Here is a 14,262-nt window from a genome sequence, read left to right as displayed (position 1 = left end):
AGGCAGGCATGTTGTCAATCAAGGGCCTCATTCTGCCATCTCCATCAATGGCAGCAGCCACAGAGTATGGTACGACTAAATGTAAAGATGGCTGAAGTTGGCCTGAAACATGGTGAATTTCAGTGTACTGACTACACCCATGGCAGGATGTTTCTATCATATACTCCATAACTCTAATCTTATTAACTGGGAAATACAGGGGCATCATGTGCTACCCCAAAGTAGCACCCTGGAATCTCCATGTTCACCATGGTGATATAATTATGATATATTTCGTACAAAGTGTGCCTTGTGAGGTATCATTTTAAAAGTCTTGATCTGTTGAACATTAATATCCTGTTGGATTGTATGTGCCGTCATTGTATGTGGAGTTATGAAGTATTGCTATGTGTGTGTTACTGAAATATGTTGTGAGGTTGGGAACACCCATAACCAGCCTTTCAGTTACAACAAAAGAGTAGCCGTCAATAGCCAGACAGCATTAATGGCTCATCAGCACCCAACAAGAAAGACTCCACTATCCCAGAAAAAAGAAAAAGAGTACCTGTGGCACCTTAGAGACTAACCAATTTATTTGAGCATGAGCTTTCGTGAGCTACAGCTCACTTCATCTCACGAAAGCTCATGCTCAAATAAATTGGTTAGTCTCTAAGGTGCCACAGGTACTCTTTTTCTTTTTGCGAATACAGACTAACACGGCTGTTACTCTGAAACACTATCCCAGAGACTCCTTAGAGAAGGCACATATGTAATGGAAACTGCTTGATCAATGGGGACTGACTGGTTCTCACATCACAGCAAAGATTTTTCCAGCAAGCTGGAAGAAAGTAGAGAGACAGTTATATCGTCACTTGGCCTCTCTCTTTCCTCCCCCAAAATCTCAGCACCTGGAAGCATGTCTGGGAGACAAAGTTTCTGAACAGGGGAAGTTTGGTTTCAGACTGGAAAAGGAGTCCAGTCTGTGTATTGGGGAACTGTAACCTGCATGTACCATCTGTCAGGGGGAGAAAAGGTGTTCATCTACTCTTGCTTAGAATAAAAGTTTAGGATTTAAAATGTGTTTCTACTTTTATTTTCTTAAGGTAACTATCTCTGACCTTTATACCTACCACATATAATCACTTAAATTCTACTTTCTGTAGTTAATATACTTATTTTAACGTTTTATCCTTACCAGTGAGTTTGTCTAAAGTGCGTGGGAAATCTGTTCAGATTACAAAGGCTGGTGCATGTCCACTTTCTGCTTCTGGCCAGTGTAAGATGGTACAGTTCTGGGGTGCAAGCCTGGGAAGCTGTGGGAATTGGCTGGAGCCTCTCTATTGTTGGTTCATGAGTAGCTGGGAGATCATTCATGTAACTCATTTGGGTGTGCCCCGCCTGTGTAAGTGCAGTGCCTATCAGAGTTTGGTAGCTTGACATCAACATCACAGTGTGAGAGACATCCCAGGCTGGTGGATTTTGGAGGGCTCAGCAGTTCCACAGTCCAGGTTGCACCCTGGGGACCCCGTCACAAAGAGTTTCATAACATGTCTACCCTTCAGCCCTATTAGGAAATTTTATATCGACTAGGAAATTCTAGAAGGTTCCTCGTGACTTACTGAACATAGAGTTTTTAGTCTCTTCATCTATTTGATACAAAGCATAGACCAAGAAGGAGCACAACCTAAGCAAGACCCCATAACTCAGGGAAACTCTTACGGAAATTATTGTTGAGCCAGATGTGATGGAAAGTTCCCTTTCTCAAGGACATGTAAGTCAAGCGGTGATGCAGAAAGTAAATGTTTACAGCACTAGGTGGCATTTTATATATGGTTGTGCAACTTTCCAAAAAAAACCAAAACCCCTAACTATAGTGCAGGATCTGTGTTTTAACACTGACTCACCAAGCAACATCTGACAGGGTGAAAAAAGAGAGGAGATTTTTGGCTTTCTTAAAATATACCAGTGGTGACTCAGCAGCATGAGCTGTAGTAGTTTGGGGAGATTTGCGCTTTTCTAAAACCATCTGCAAAATTACAGTTATGGCTGCAGTCAGGAATATCCATATCACCCTGTGGCCAAAACCAGCTATATTCACTGTCATCTTACCACAGATGGTTATCTCCTTGGAGTAGGAGGTCGACAGATGAATGATGTTGGGCATCTGTTTAAGGACTTTCTTGGTTTCATGTAGCAGCTGTAGGACGTAGCGGGCATGAAGGTGCTGTGAAAGGAATGCAGTGAGACGAAGGAGGCATATTAGAAATATACATAGGACATGCTACTTAATAAAAGTTCTGCCAACACAGAGACCCACCCACTACCAACAATTTTGCTACAGTTATTTGACATTTAAAGATTGTTTACTGTACACACATACTTTCTAAACACATACTTTCCACACATACTTTCACAATTACAGGCAGCATGGTCTAGGATGAAGAATCAAAAACTCATAAGAACATAATAATGGCATACTGGGTCAACCAATGGTTCATCTAGCCCAGTATCCTATCTGCCAACAGTGGCTGGTGCCAGATGCTTCAGAGGGAATGAACAGTACAGGGCAATTTTTTGAGTGCTCCATTCCCTGCTGTCCAGTCTCAGCTTCTGGCAGTCAAAGATTTAAGGATACCCAGAGCATGGGGTCTTAGAACTCCCAAATTCTAATCCTAGCTTTCCCAGTAAATTGCTTTGGGGTTTTAGGGAAGTCACTTCACCTGTGTGCCTCATTTTCCCCACTTGTACAATGGGGTTAATAGGTACTTAATGTAGCTCTTTGAATAGATAAAGGCTATACAAATGCTAGGTATTGTTAAATAACAAAAAACTTCCTTTTAGCTGTGAAAGTTTAATAATGAGTAGTAAAGTACAAAAGAAGGGGAAAAAAACCAAGAGAGAGAAAACTAAAGTCAGGGCTGTAAAGTTAATAGTTAATCTGCCTTCTTCTATATAAACTACTCCAGAAGGAATTTTGAGCAACTGCATGGGTGCAGAATTCTTATGGTCCACAGATTTCTGTGACCCTGCGCAGAAAAATACAGAAGAAATCTGGGGGGGACACATGCCTCTTCCCCAACAGCCCAGGCAGTGCGTCTTTTCCAGCACCTGGAGAAGCCCTCAGAGACCCAAATCACTGCCCGGGGTGGGGTGGAGGGAGGGGGAGGGCATGGGCATACATGTCTGCGTGGAAGACATTAATCACCATCAGGGGCTGGGGCTGGGCATGTCTGCCTGCGAACAAGCAAGAGAGACTCTGTCCCTCACCCTTGCTACTGTGGAGCACCTGGTGCAGAGGGGTAGGGCTTCGGGTTGTTAGGCATGAGGGCAGACTCTGTCCCCTGAGGCAGAAATATAGCAGCATGCCTGCCTATGTTCCTTCATTGCAACAAAGCAAGCAGCTGTTTTGACAGGGTTGGAAATGCAATCAGACAGTGCTATCCATTAAATTGCCTGGAGGCTCATTTTATAGCAGATAAGCACTGGACTGATAGCAAATTCCATCAGTTTTTGTTTGAGAGGGGATAAGGTGAGGAAGAATAAGAGTCTGCTTTGTGCATTCCTACAAAACTGTTTCAATGTTTGAAATGAAAAGCAGTTTTTGATGTGAAAAAAACAAAACCATTGTTAATGTTGTTATTGATAGTTAATTGAGCTCATTCTCTGAGACAGAAATGTAGCAACCTGCCTGCTAGTGACATTGTTAATATTCCTATTGTTAGTTAACAGTTCCCATTCTCAGTAAATTCCCTCAGGAGCATAAAACCTGTAAAAGTTTTAAGGTTTCAGAGTAGCAGCCCTGTTAGTCTGTATTCCCAAAAAGAAAAGGAGTACTTGTGGCACCTTAGAGACTAACAAATTTATTTTTGTTATCTAAGGTGCCACAAGTACTCCTTTTCTTTTTGCGAATACAGACTAACACGGCTGTTACTCTGAAATTTATTTGAGCATAAGCTTTCATGAGCTACAGCATCACATCCAATGAAGTGAGCTGTAGCTCATGAAAGCTTATGCTCAAATAAATTTATTAGTCTCTAAGGTGCCACAAGTATTTTTTTTAAAGTTTTAAGGCTCCTTTACATCGCCAGGGTGAGATAAAGGAGCCTTATTATAAAAGACAGTAAGGGAATCCTCAGCGAGGAAGATCTATGTGCTTTCTCACTTTTTTCCTGTGCCAAAGTGGCACAATGGGGTTAGATTACAGTTTAGGATTTATTTTATTTACACATTTTTTAAAAAAAAAGACTTTGAGGGCAAATAAAACATTTATCAAGCAGTCAATAAAACATCAGGACAATCAGAACCAAGCACTTCTCAAAGTACCCAGCCAGGTCCAGATGAAGTTACCAAAGGGATATTCGTTCTTTTGCATGACATGAACAGCCTTCACATCATGCATCAAAAATGCCTCCACCAGCTTCTCGTGCTCGAGAATTCCCTACAAAACTTCATGCAGATGAGGACAAATTATTTTGCACATCCTGCAATGATGTTCTCAATCATGACTGGTGGTCTGTAATTGTGGATAATATTGCATAAAAAACCCACATTATTTTGACAAAATATGCAGAATTTTAAAATACTGTGTGCAGAATTTTTAATTTTTTGGTACAGAATTCCCCCAGGAGTAAGTAAGTGTCAGAATGAAACTCTCAATCTTTAAAACTCATCCATTCAATCTCTTTGTTCCTCTCAGCTGCAAAAATACTTTCCCATTGAGATTCCTTCTTTCTTGTACTTCCTGCTCTGTTAATAATGTCTAGGATGATCTCACCATCCAATGATTGCAGGCCTTTTAATTTAAAAATAGCCATCTCAGTGCACCATCCAGCTGAAATTCTACTCAGACTTTCAACCACTTTCCTTCTGGAAGGTGGTGCGGGGAGAGGCAAAGTCACAGAGGCTAATTACCCCATCTCCAAAAGACTTTTGATCATAGAATGAGCCTTAACTCCCGCTTGGGAGCAAGAAAGCTGGTGCTCAAGGATGAGGCCTGTGTTTGCTCATTTACTCTTCTATTTACCACAGCTCCTCTTTCTAGATCCATCACTCAAGATAAATATTGGAAGCCCCATTTACTCAATAAATTTAAAACTTGGCTGGACTATTAATAGTTAGCACTGAAACTGCAGTTTAAAGTTTCAAATTAATCACTCCCCATAACACTCAACAGTGTAAATATTAGCACCATTTGACAGATGGGGACACAGAGGCAAGCAGGCAAGAGAGTCAGTAGCAGAGCCAACTTCAGCTTTCCTAGCTCCTTGACTCATGCTCAGTCCTTTAGACCATAACAAATAATCAGTAAATGAACAGCAGAGAATAATCCTGCACTGGCAGAAAGAGTAGAAAGACATATTAGGTCACCTAGTTCACTTAGTTTCTATGATCCTATAATTTAGTCTCCATAACAACTTCTGACATTACTTAAGTTTAGTCAGTCATGATAGTCATATTCTAAAACCAATACAGTCCCAACTCCTAACTTGCCTGTTGATCCTTGAAAGCATGAAGAAGTGAATTAGTGTCTGCAACAGTCAGGGGAAACGACAGCCGAGGTCCATGGTAGGAGTCTGGGACCTCTATCGTCCGCTCATATTCTAGTAACTGTACATCCGAACCTGCGGTATTAAAATCACTGGGACTATTGAAAAAATCAGAAATCAAATCTAGAAAGGGAGGGAGGAAGACAATGTAGACAGTCTCATCTTGGAAGGCAACACAAGTTCTGAACCCACAGTAGTCACTGGTATTTACACTGCTATTATAATAAAGTGGTTAATTAGTTCCTGCCATTAGTTTGTGGATCAACTACAACTTTCCAACAATTATCTCTGATTTATAAATTAAAAAAAAATACAGTGTCTAAAGTCAGATGGAACATTGCTGCAAAATATTTTTCAACCACAGCCTGTCATTCTAGATTAGGAGAAATTTTGCTATCCAATCCGCCCTCCCTTCCCCCAACATAGATCTGAAGTTTATTGTTGATGATCGATAGCTCCTTCTTTATTGTTGATCATCAATAACTCCTTCACCTGTTTACAACAATGTAATGTTAAACTTTTACTGGGTTTAAAGCCAATTAGTTTTGTTGTAGTTACTTTCCTATATATGAGAAATGCCAAAAGCTCACTGAAGATTTAGGGCTTGTCTACACTCAAAACACTGCAGCGCTTCAGCACAGACACTACCTACACCAATGGGAGGGGTTCGCCCACCAGCGTAGGTAATTCACCTCCCTGAAATGTGGTAGTTAAGTCGACAGACGAATTCTTACATCGACCTAGTGCTGTCTACATGGGGACTTAGGCTGGCTTAACTACCCAGCTCAGGGGTGTGGATTTTTCCAGACCGATGTAGTTAAACTGACCTAATTTTCTAGTGTAGCCCAAGCCTCAACCAAACAAACCCTATTCTCTCACAGCTGTGTGCCATCAATGGTGTTTCAAGATCACCATTTCCAAAAGAGCGGAGACACAATGTCCCCATTTGGCCAGCTGTCAAAAACCTATTGTCTGTACTGCAGCAAGTATAAGTATGTCAGGAGAAAGAAACATAGTTTGTTCTCCTATTCTTCGTGGTGTGTGGAGAAGGTGGAAATATTTCTAATTGCTTCAATTCAGGGTTCTTTTTATATACACTTGTCTATACACGAGTATGTAGGGCACTGAAGTGTTTGCTTTTGCACATTACTGGTCTGTCTCATTCCTTGAACAGAGAACCAGCTAGCAGCAGTATCCTTACTTAAAACATTCTAGTGATTGCTCAGCTCGAGCTATGGTGTTGCTCTTGTGAGGTTCCAGTGTTTAAAACAGCTTTTGTTTTGTTGTTGTTGAGCTTAATTTTTTTCATAACCCTGATTAGACTTGATCTGAAATTCATAAAAAAGGGTTTATTTATTATTTATCATCATAGCCGAAGAACTGGATGCAAACTAAAACTCACAACAGCAGAATCCTTCTTGCATTCACGTACATATTTTATATGATTCATAATTGTTACCAAGCTTTTGAAGTAGCATACAATGCCATCATACAGGCAAAGTTCAACTCGGCCAGCAACTGAAGAAAGTTCAGAATAAGACGTGTTATCTGAATGAACAGAAAGGAACAGTTTCCTCCTTAAATGCTTACTCCATTCAAACCCTGGGTCTACGTGAATCCAACTAGAGCAAAGCATCAAGCAGCACCGCTAAGGGCTTGAGCCTACAAGGTGCTGAGCACTCTCAATTTCCACTCACTGCAATGGGAGCTGAGTGCACATCACCATCTTGCAGAATGATCCATAACTGACTGACTAGTCAGTAGCTTACAAGTGCCTTCCTCTTTACAGGGTAATAACCAAATCTAGATTAAACAGGCTCCAAGGGCCTACATGGAATCAATTTTGCCATGAAAAGCACAGTGACCTGATTTCAGAGTAGCAGCTGTGTTAGTCTGTATCCGCAAAAAGAAAAGGAGTACTTGTGGCACCTTAGAGACTAACAAATTTATTTGAGCATAAGCTTTCGTGAGCTACAGCTCACTTCATTGGATGCATTCAGTGGAAAATACAGCGGGGAGATTTATATACACAGAGAACATGAAACAATGGGTGTTACCTGATTATCACAACCAGTGTGCACACCAGGTCTCACTGACAAGCCTGAGGAGAATAGCTCAGGCTGTAGTTACTATCAAGTCAGCAGAGAGTATCTTGAAGATATAACACTGAAATGGGTTCTCCATTCTCTCGCTTCTATGCTCTGATTGACTCCTGTCCTTATTCCATCTTTTTACCACTATGCCTACTCTGTCTCTATGCCTAATCTCAGGCTTTGCAAGGTCTCCTTCTGCTCCTTCTAAAGGGCTGGCTTCCCTCAGCCCCTACCCCCACTTTAGCAATTCCATTTTAAAATTAAATTTTATTAATTCACTGGGGATTGTATGGGGTGACAGGCGGGGAATCAGATCAGAAATCGAGGTATACATGTTTGCAATGGGCATGTGGATGAGGAATTCTAAGAATAGTAACCAATCAGAGCAGGGATTTATAGTGGCTAGAGTCAGGAGATTTACATAATTACTGAGCTGATACTGAGAAATAAGCATAGAATATTTATGTAAATCAGAGCCTCACCTCAAGCCAGCATGCAGGGATTTGCATCACTGAAAAATAAACGTATAGCCGTGGATTAATAACTGTATAGTATCCTGTGTTCTCAGCTAGTGGGGAGGACCTTCTTTCACGGCAATAAAGAACAGCTCTTCATATATCAAATAAACCAGTTCCTCACGGCATGTGACCAAAAGATTAAGACAAAAAACAAAGGCTATCTACATTTTTTTAAAATGGGTTCCCATACAGTACAGTCTGTTACTTTTTTATTTAAATGATGGAAATTACCAAGAATATGTGCTATGCCAATTCTTTAAAATTAATTTTCTTTTCTCCTGGTAGAGATCCTAGGGGTGTATTGAAAGGCTGGGCAGGTACATTCAGAAAGTCCCCCCTACACCTTTTTTTTTTTTTTTTAAATGCTGCTGAAAGGGCTTTTACAGCTCCCTCCCACAGACCTCTTTGAAAATCACCTCCAAACACCACCAGAATAACAAGATTGCTAAGTGAACAATTTACACAGTTATGAAGTATCTTGCTCGTGATGCTGAAACTACACTGACATCAGGAAGAGGAGGAGGAGAGGAGAAATAGCTGTTTTACAAATAGCTGATTTGTAAAACAAATCAAAAGGACAATTGCATTAAGAGGAAAATTATCACCATTTTTTTAAAACATTAAAAAAAACCCAGAAAAGTAAACGGACACTGTGATGAACCAGGAAGATTTCTTAGGGGGTTAATTATAGTATAAGAAAGACCAGGGTCTGTAAGACCTTCAACGATCCCCACTCCTCTCTTCTTTCCTGCACATAGAACTATTGAACAGGACAGGCAATCCCTGTTTTTACTGAGAATACAGTAGCTCACGAAAGCTTATGCTCTAATAAATTGGTTAGTCTCTAAGGTGCCACAAGTCCTCCTTTTCTTTTTGAGAATACAGAAGTTCTTGGGGAGGAGCTTAACTAGAGCGGAGCAAATAAGCCATTTTTCAGTTCAAGGTTCGAACAGAAAAATCCAGAAAAAACATTTGTTAGATTTGAATAAAAAGATTTTAAACAAAAATTGTCAAATTGAAAAACTTGACAAAAGTGTTCGAAATTTACAGAAATGTTTTGGATTGGCCCAAAACTATTTTTTTTTCTTCCAGTTTTTAATTTCAATCAAAGTAGTTTGGTCAACTTGAATAGATTTTTTTTTACTATTTTTTCATTTCGATTCAGTCTTTTTCAGGTGTTTTTCATTCTGGGTTTTTTTCCTGGTCAAATTTCAGAACAGAGCGCTGTTTTGACATAAAAAGTTGAAACAAAGTGTTTCAACGTGGCAGAAACAAAAAAACTTTACGTTAAAAAATTGGGTTTTTTTAATGGAAATAATATATCAAATTGACTCAAAAGACAAAGAGTTTTGGAGCCCCCCAAAATGCAAAGTTAATCGAAAATATTTTGCCTACCTCTACTCAGGACTTTTTAGCCCTGTTTCTATTACCCTAAGTTAAAGGAACATGTTGAGGAAAGCAGCAGCAGAATTCTTTTTACTAGATCCTGGGTTTCCTGGAACATTTGGACAATTGGCCAGGCTGATTTGCAGCTTCTTTGTTCACTATAAGAAACACTCACGAAAAGTAGCTCACGAAAGCTTATGCTCAAATAAATGTGTTAGTCTCTAAGGTGCCACAAGTACTCCTTTTCTTTTTGCGAATACAGACTAACACGGCTGCTACTCTGAAACCTTTGTTCACTGTGCTCACATTCACAGTAGGTCCATTCCGTAAGGCCTTGAGTCAGCAAGAACTTAAGCACTTGCTTAAGAATAGCCCTATCCAGAAAAGCATTTTAAATACCTGCTTAAGTCCCAGTAAAGTCAGGTTCTTAAATGCTTCACTAAATAGGGATGGACTTAGGTATGTGCTTTAAGTTAAACACTAAAGCAGTACAGCTGCGCTTCAGTGTAGACACCACCTACACTGATTGGAGAATCATAGAATCTCAGGGTTTGAAGAGACCTCAGGAGATCATCTAGCCCAACTCCCTGCTCAAAGCAGGACCAATCCCCAATTTTTGGCCCAGATCCCTAAATGGCCCCCTTAAGGATTGAACGCACAACCCTGGGTTTAGCAGGCCAATGCTCAAACCACTGAGCTATCCCTCCCGTCCACCTAGTTAATCCACCTTCCGGAGAGGTGGTAGCTAGGTTGATGGAAGAATTCTTCTGTCAACCTAGCACTGTCTACACTGGAGCCTAGGTTGGCTTAGCTACGCTGCTCGGGGTATGGATTTTTCACACCCTCGAGCGATGTAGCTGGGTCGACCTAACTTTTTAGTACAGCTCAAGCCTAGACATTGATTTGACAAGCGTAGTATTTAAAAAAACCAAAAAAGCAAAACCAAACCAAAACAAAAACCTCTACTGCACATTTTCAGTATGCAAGCACTTATAACATGCATATAGTTAAACTAATTCCCTTTGGTGCAAGGCCTTGTGCTGCCTCTCAATGAGAACTATTTTCATGCCAATCTTGACACTTGCAATCCTCATTTTTTTCAGCTGTAGGCCTGATAAGATTTTTTTTTTTATGGGAAGCTTGTATTTTTTAGCCTCTCCTATCGTCAGAGTAGTAGACCTTTTTACACTCAAAAAACAACAAGAAAAAAAAAGAGTTATCTTTGGGCAGACACCAAGTCTCAAACATTTAGCCCCAAAGATACAACTTTCTCAAAACTATATGACAGTGAAAATTGAGCTTTATCATGAAAGCTTTTTTCTTTTTTTTTTTTTTGACCAAGAATCATAAAACCAGAGGGTTAGAAGGGACTGCAAGGGTCATCTAGTCTAACCCGCTGCCAAGATGCAGGATTTGTTACGTCTAAACCATCCAAGAGAGATGGCTATCCAGCCTCCTTTTGAAAACCTCCAGTGAAGGAGCTTCCATAACCTCCTTAGGCAGTCCTTAAGTATAACTAATATTTGCTTTTAATGCAGGTAGACCACACAGGGAAAATAAGGGGCAATTTATACCCCTTACTCCTCTGTGTGGGCACAAGAAGTGAGCCATGACACCCTATGTAGTTAAAGTGTTTATCAAACCTTTACCTAAGAAAGGTCAATAAACATAGATTTATCTAGGCTGGTTAGGGGAGACATCTCAAACATGGTTCAATCTAATTTACAAGCCACTGAATAGCCAAGCTAACCCATCATCCTAAAAACTTTGGATTCAGTTGGGTTCAGAAAGGGAAACAAAATACATACACCATTAGTGCAGATAACTAGTAGATGATATGAACATCATTAGATTTGCTTCAAGTTAGCCACTTTACTCTTATAAAACCCCACAAGAAAAGCAGATCATTCACAGACTGCACTTATCTATCATAGTGCACTGTGTAGAAAAACGAATTGCAGGACTACCTTATTCCCTGTCTTGGCCCTGGAGCATAGCTCAGATGTACCTTCTCCTTCAAGAAGAGGGCACTGTACATTAGGCACTCTGGGCAGTTTAAGAGAGAAGAACTGCTGTTTCTAATTGTTGCCATTAGAACACTGAACCACTTATGGTTTTTGATGGTTTTATTCTGCTATCAAAGTGCCTTGTATGCATTTTAAATGAAGTAATCAATGGCTGGCTCAGATGAAGGAGAAGTGACCTTTCATATTCTTTTATGACTCAGTAAGGTGAGGACTGCCTCCTTCTTAACACAGCTAGGTTCCAATTTGCTTATGTCTCTTCAGACCTTCTGAACAAATTGATGTTGGTTTAACAGAAGTCAGTTTCAAGCTGTAGTTCCATGTGAAACTTGAACTTCAAAGGCTACTTTTATCCAAGGATCTCAAAACACTTTAAAGATCAAAGACTAGTCTTTCATTGCCTTATTAGAGCTGGTTGCAAAATGTTTGTAACATAGCCTAATACAAATTTTAATTTGATCATTTTAATTGTTCACATTCTGAATGGTTTTGGTATTCCTTGAATCCTGTGCACTATTCACTTCAGTCATATAGGATGAAATTCAATAAGGACAAATGCAAAGTACTCCACTTAGGAAGGAACAATCAGTTGCACACATAACAAAATGGGAAATGACTGCCTAGGAAGGAGTTCTTCAGAAAGAGATCTGGGGGTCATAGTGAACCACAAGCTGAATATGAGTCAAATGTAAGACGGTTAAAAGAAAAAGCAAACATCATTCAGGAGGGATGTATTAGCAGGGGTGTTGTAAGCAAGACACAAGAAGTAATTCTCCTGCTCTACTCCATGCTGATTAGGCCCCAGCTGGAGTATTGTGTTCAGTTCTGGGTTCAGTTCAGTTTCTTTCATTTCAGGAAAGATGTGGACAAATTGGAGAAAGTCCAGAGAAGAGCAATAAAAACCATTAAAAGTCTAGAAAACATGACCTATGAGGGAAGATGAAAAAAAAAAAGGGTTTGTTTAGTCTGGAGAAGAGAAGACTGAGAGGGGGCATAATAGTTTTCAAGTACATAAAAGGTTGTTACAAAGAGGAGGGTGAACAATTGTTTTCCTTAATCTCTGAGGATAGGATCAGAAGTAATAGGCTTAAATTGCAGAAAGTACAATTTAGGTTGGACATTGGGAAAAAATTCCTGTCAGGGTGGTTAAGAACTGGAATAAATTGCCCAGGGAGGTTGTGGGATCTCCATCACTGGAGATTTTTAAGAGCAGGTTAACCAAACACCTGTCAAGGATGGTCTAGATCAGGGATCGGCAACCTTTGGCACGCGGCCCACCAGGGTAAACCCCCTGGCGGGCTGGGCCGGTTTGTTTACCTGCCGCGTCCGCAGGTTCGGCCAATCGCAGCTCTCACTAGCCACGGTTCACTGCTCCAGGCCAATGGGGGCTGCGGGAATCAGTGGCCAGCACATCCCTCGGCCTGCGCCACTTCCCGCAGCCCCTATTGGCCTGGAGCGGCGAACCGCAGCCAGTGGGAGCTGTGATCGGCTGAACCTGCGGGCGCAGCAGGTAAACAAACCGGCCCAGCCCACCAGGGGGCTTACTCTGGCGGGCCGCGTGCCAAAGGTTGCCAATCCCTGACCTAGATAATACTTAGTCCTGCCATGATTGCAGGGGACTGGACTAGATGACCTCTCGAGGTCCCTTCCAATTCTATGATTCTACTGAAGTGAAATTACAGTATGTTCCTGTTGTGGTCTTTCCTCCTGAATCTTCTCTGGTTTCCAACCCTCTGCTTCTACACCTTCTTCCTTCATTGGCTGTTCTCCTTAATTTTCAGAATATCTCATTCCTACAGGATCAGAGAAGTAGGATGGCAGAGAGATCCAAGGTACCCCTGGCAAGTCTGTTCCAGCTGAGTTCAGTGATTACAACTATTTTTAAGAAGATAAAATTATCTATAAACATCTGTCCCAAATTTTTAAAATGTCTGCCTAAACATAATCCAGTCATTGTTTTATTAAACCAAAGTATTCGTGCTGGAGTGTCAAAAATCCATATCATATCCACAAGGGCATCTGCAACTCTGGTTAGCTAAAAAAAGTGGAAAAACTCATGTAGCCAGACAGCTTCCTACTGGCCCCACATAAAATGCTCTGTAGTAAAAGTCCAGAAGAAATTACACTAAAAAATGCTCCGTATTTGCCTATTTCAGATGATGCCATAGAGAACACCTCTGTGCTTTGTTACATTTGCCCAGTATTGGTCAATGCATACTCCTTTTTGAGAATTTTCCATTACAAATTAGAAAAATACATAGTTCTAGAGATTGGAGGTGGGCGGGGGGAGGTTGCAAGCAGGAAGACCACAAGAACAATTTACTAGCTCTTCAAGGAGAGAATGTATAATAGAACACTCTATACATTTTGGGGGCTACTTGTATGTTCGACTGGAATCTCACACAGTTCAACCTACTGTGTATATATTTAACAGAATCAGCATTTATAGGATCAAGTTTTTACTACAGTGTATGGGAAGCTCCAAGCTAAGCTTCAGTCATGTGCATGTAGCTAGGCATCACATGGACAATTCACCTTCTAATGTTTGTTTTTAAACTGGAATTTTCATATTAAACCTTTTTTATCCTTACCTGTATCAGTCTCGTTGAGATGAGTAAAGTGATCCAGCATGAATGTAAAAAAACTGGACAGCTGAATAAGAAAAAAAATACACTGATCAATTCAGGAGATCACACAAACATTAATGGTCTCTCAT

At 40.5% G+C, this 14,262-nt stretch overlaps 1 protein-coding gene across 1 annotated transcript in view; it reads right to left on the bottom strand.

The window, feature by feature from the left end:
- The window catches only part of PPEF1 (protein phosphatase with EF-hand domain 1), a 51,238-nt gene that overhangs the window by 23,236 nt on the left and 13,740 nt on the right, over positions 1–14,262 (bottom strand). The window contains exons 4-6 of the mRNA XM_084617788.1: positions 14,138–14,198; positions 5,470–5,648; positions 2,089–2,203 (exon numbers count right to left, since the gene is read on the bottom strand). Coding sequence (XP_084473914.1) covers positions 2,089–2,203; positions 5,470–5,648; positions 14,138–14,198 — 355 coding nt within the window. The remainder of the gene's footprint in view (positions 1–2,088; positions 2,204–5,469; positions 5,649–14,137; positions 14,199–14,262) is intronic.

This window comes from Lepidochelys olivacea, assembly GCF_965140295.1.
Source record: "Lepidochelys olivacea isolate rLepOli2 genome assembly, chromosome: 1".
NCBI lineage: Eukaryota > Metazoa > Chordata > Testudines > Cheloniidae > Lepidochelys > Lepidochelys olivacea.
The sequence above is the reverse complement of the archived record's forward strand: the minus strand, read 5'-3'. Positions and strand labels throughout refer to the sequence as shown.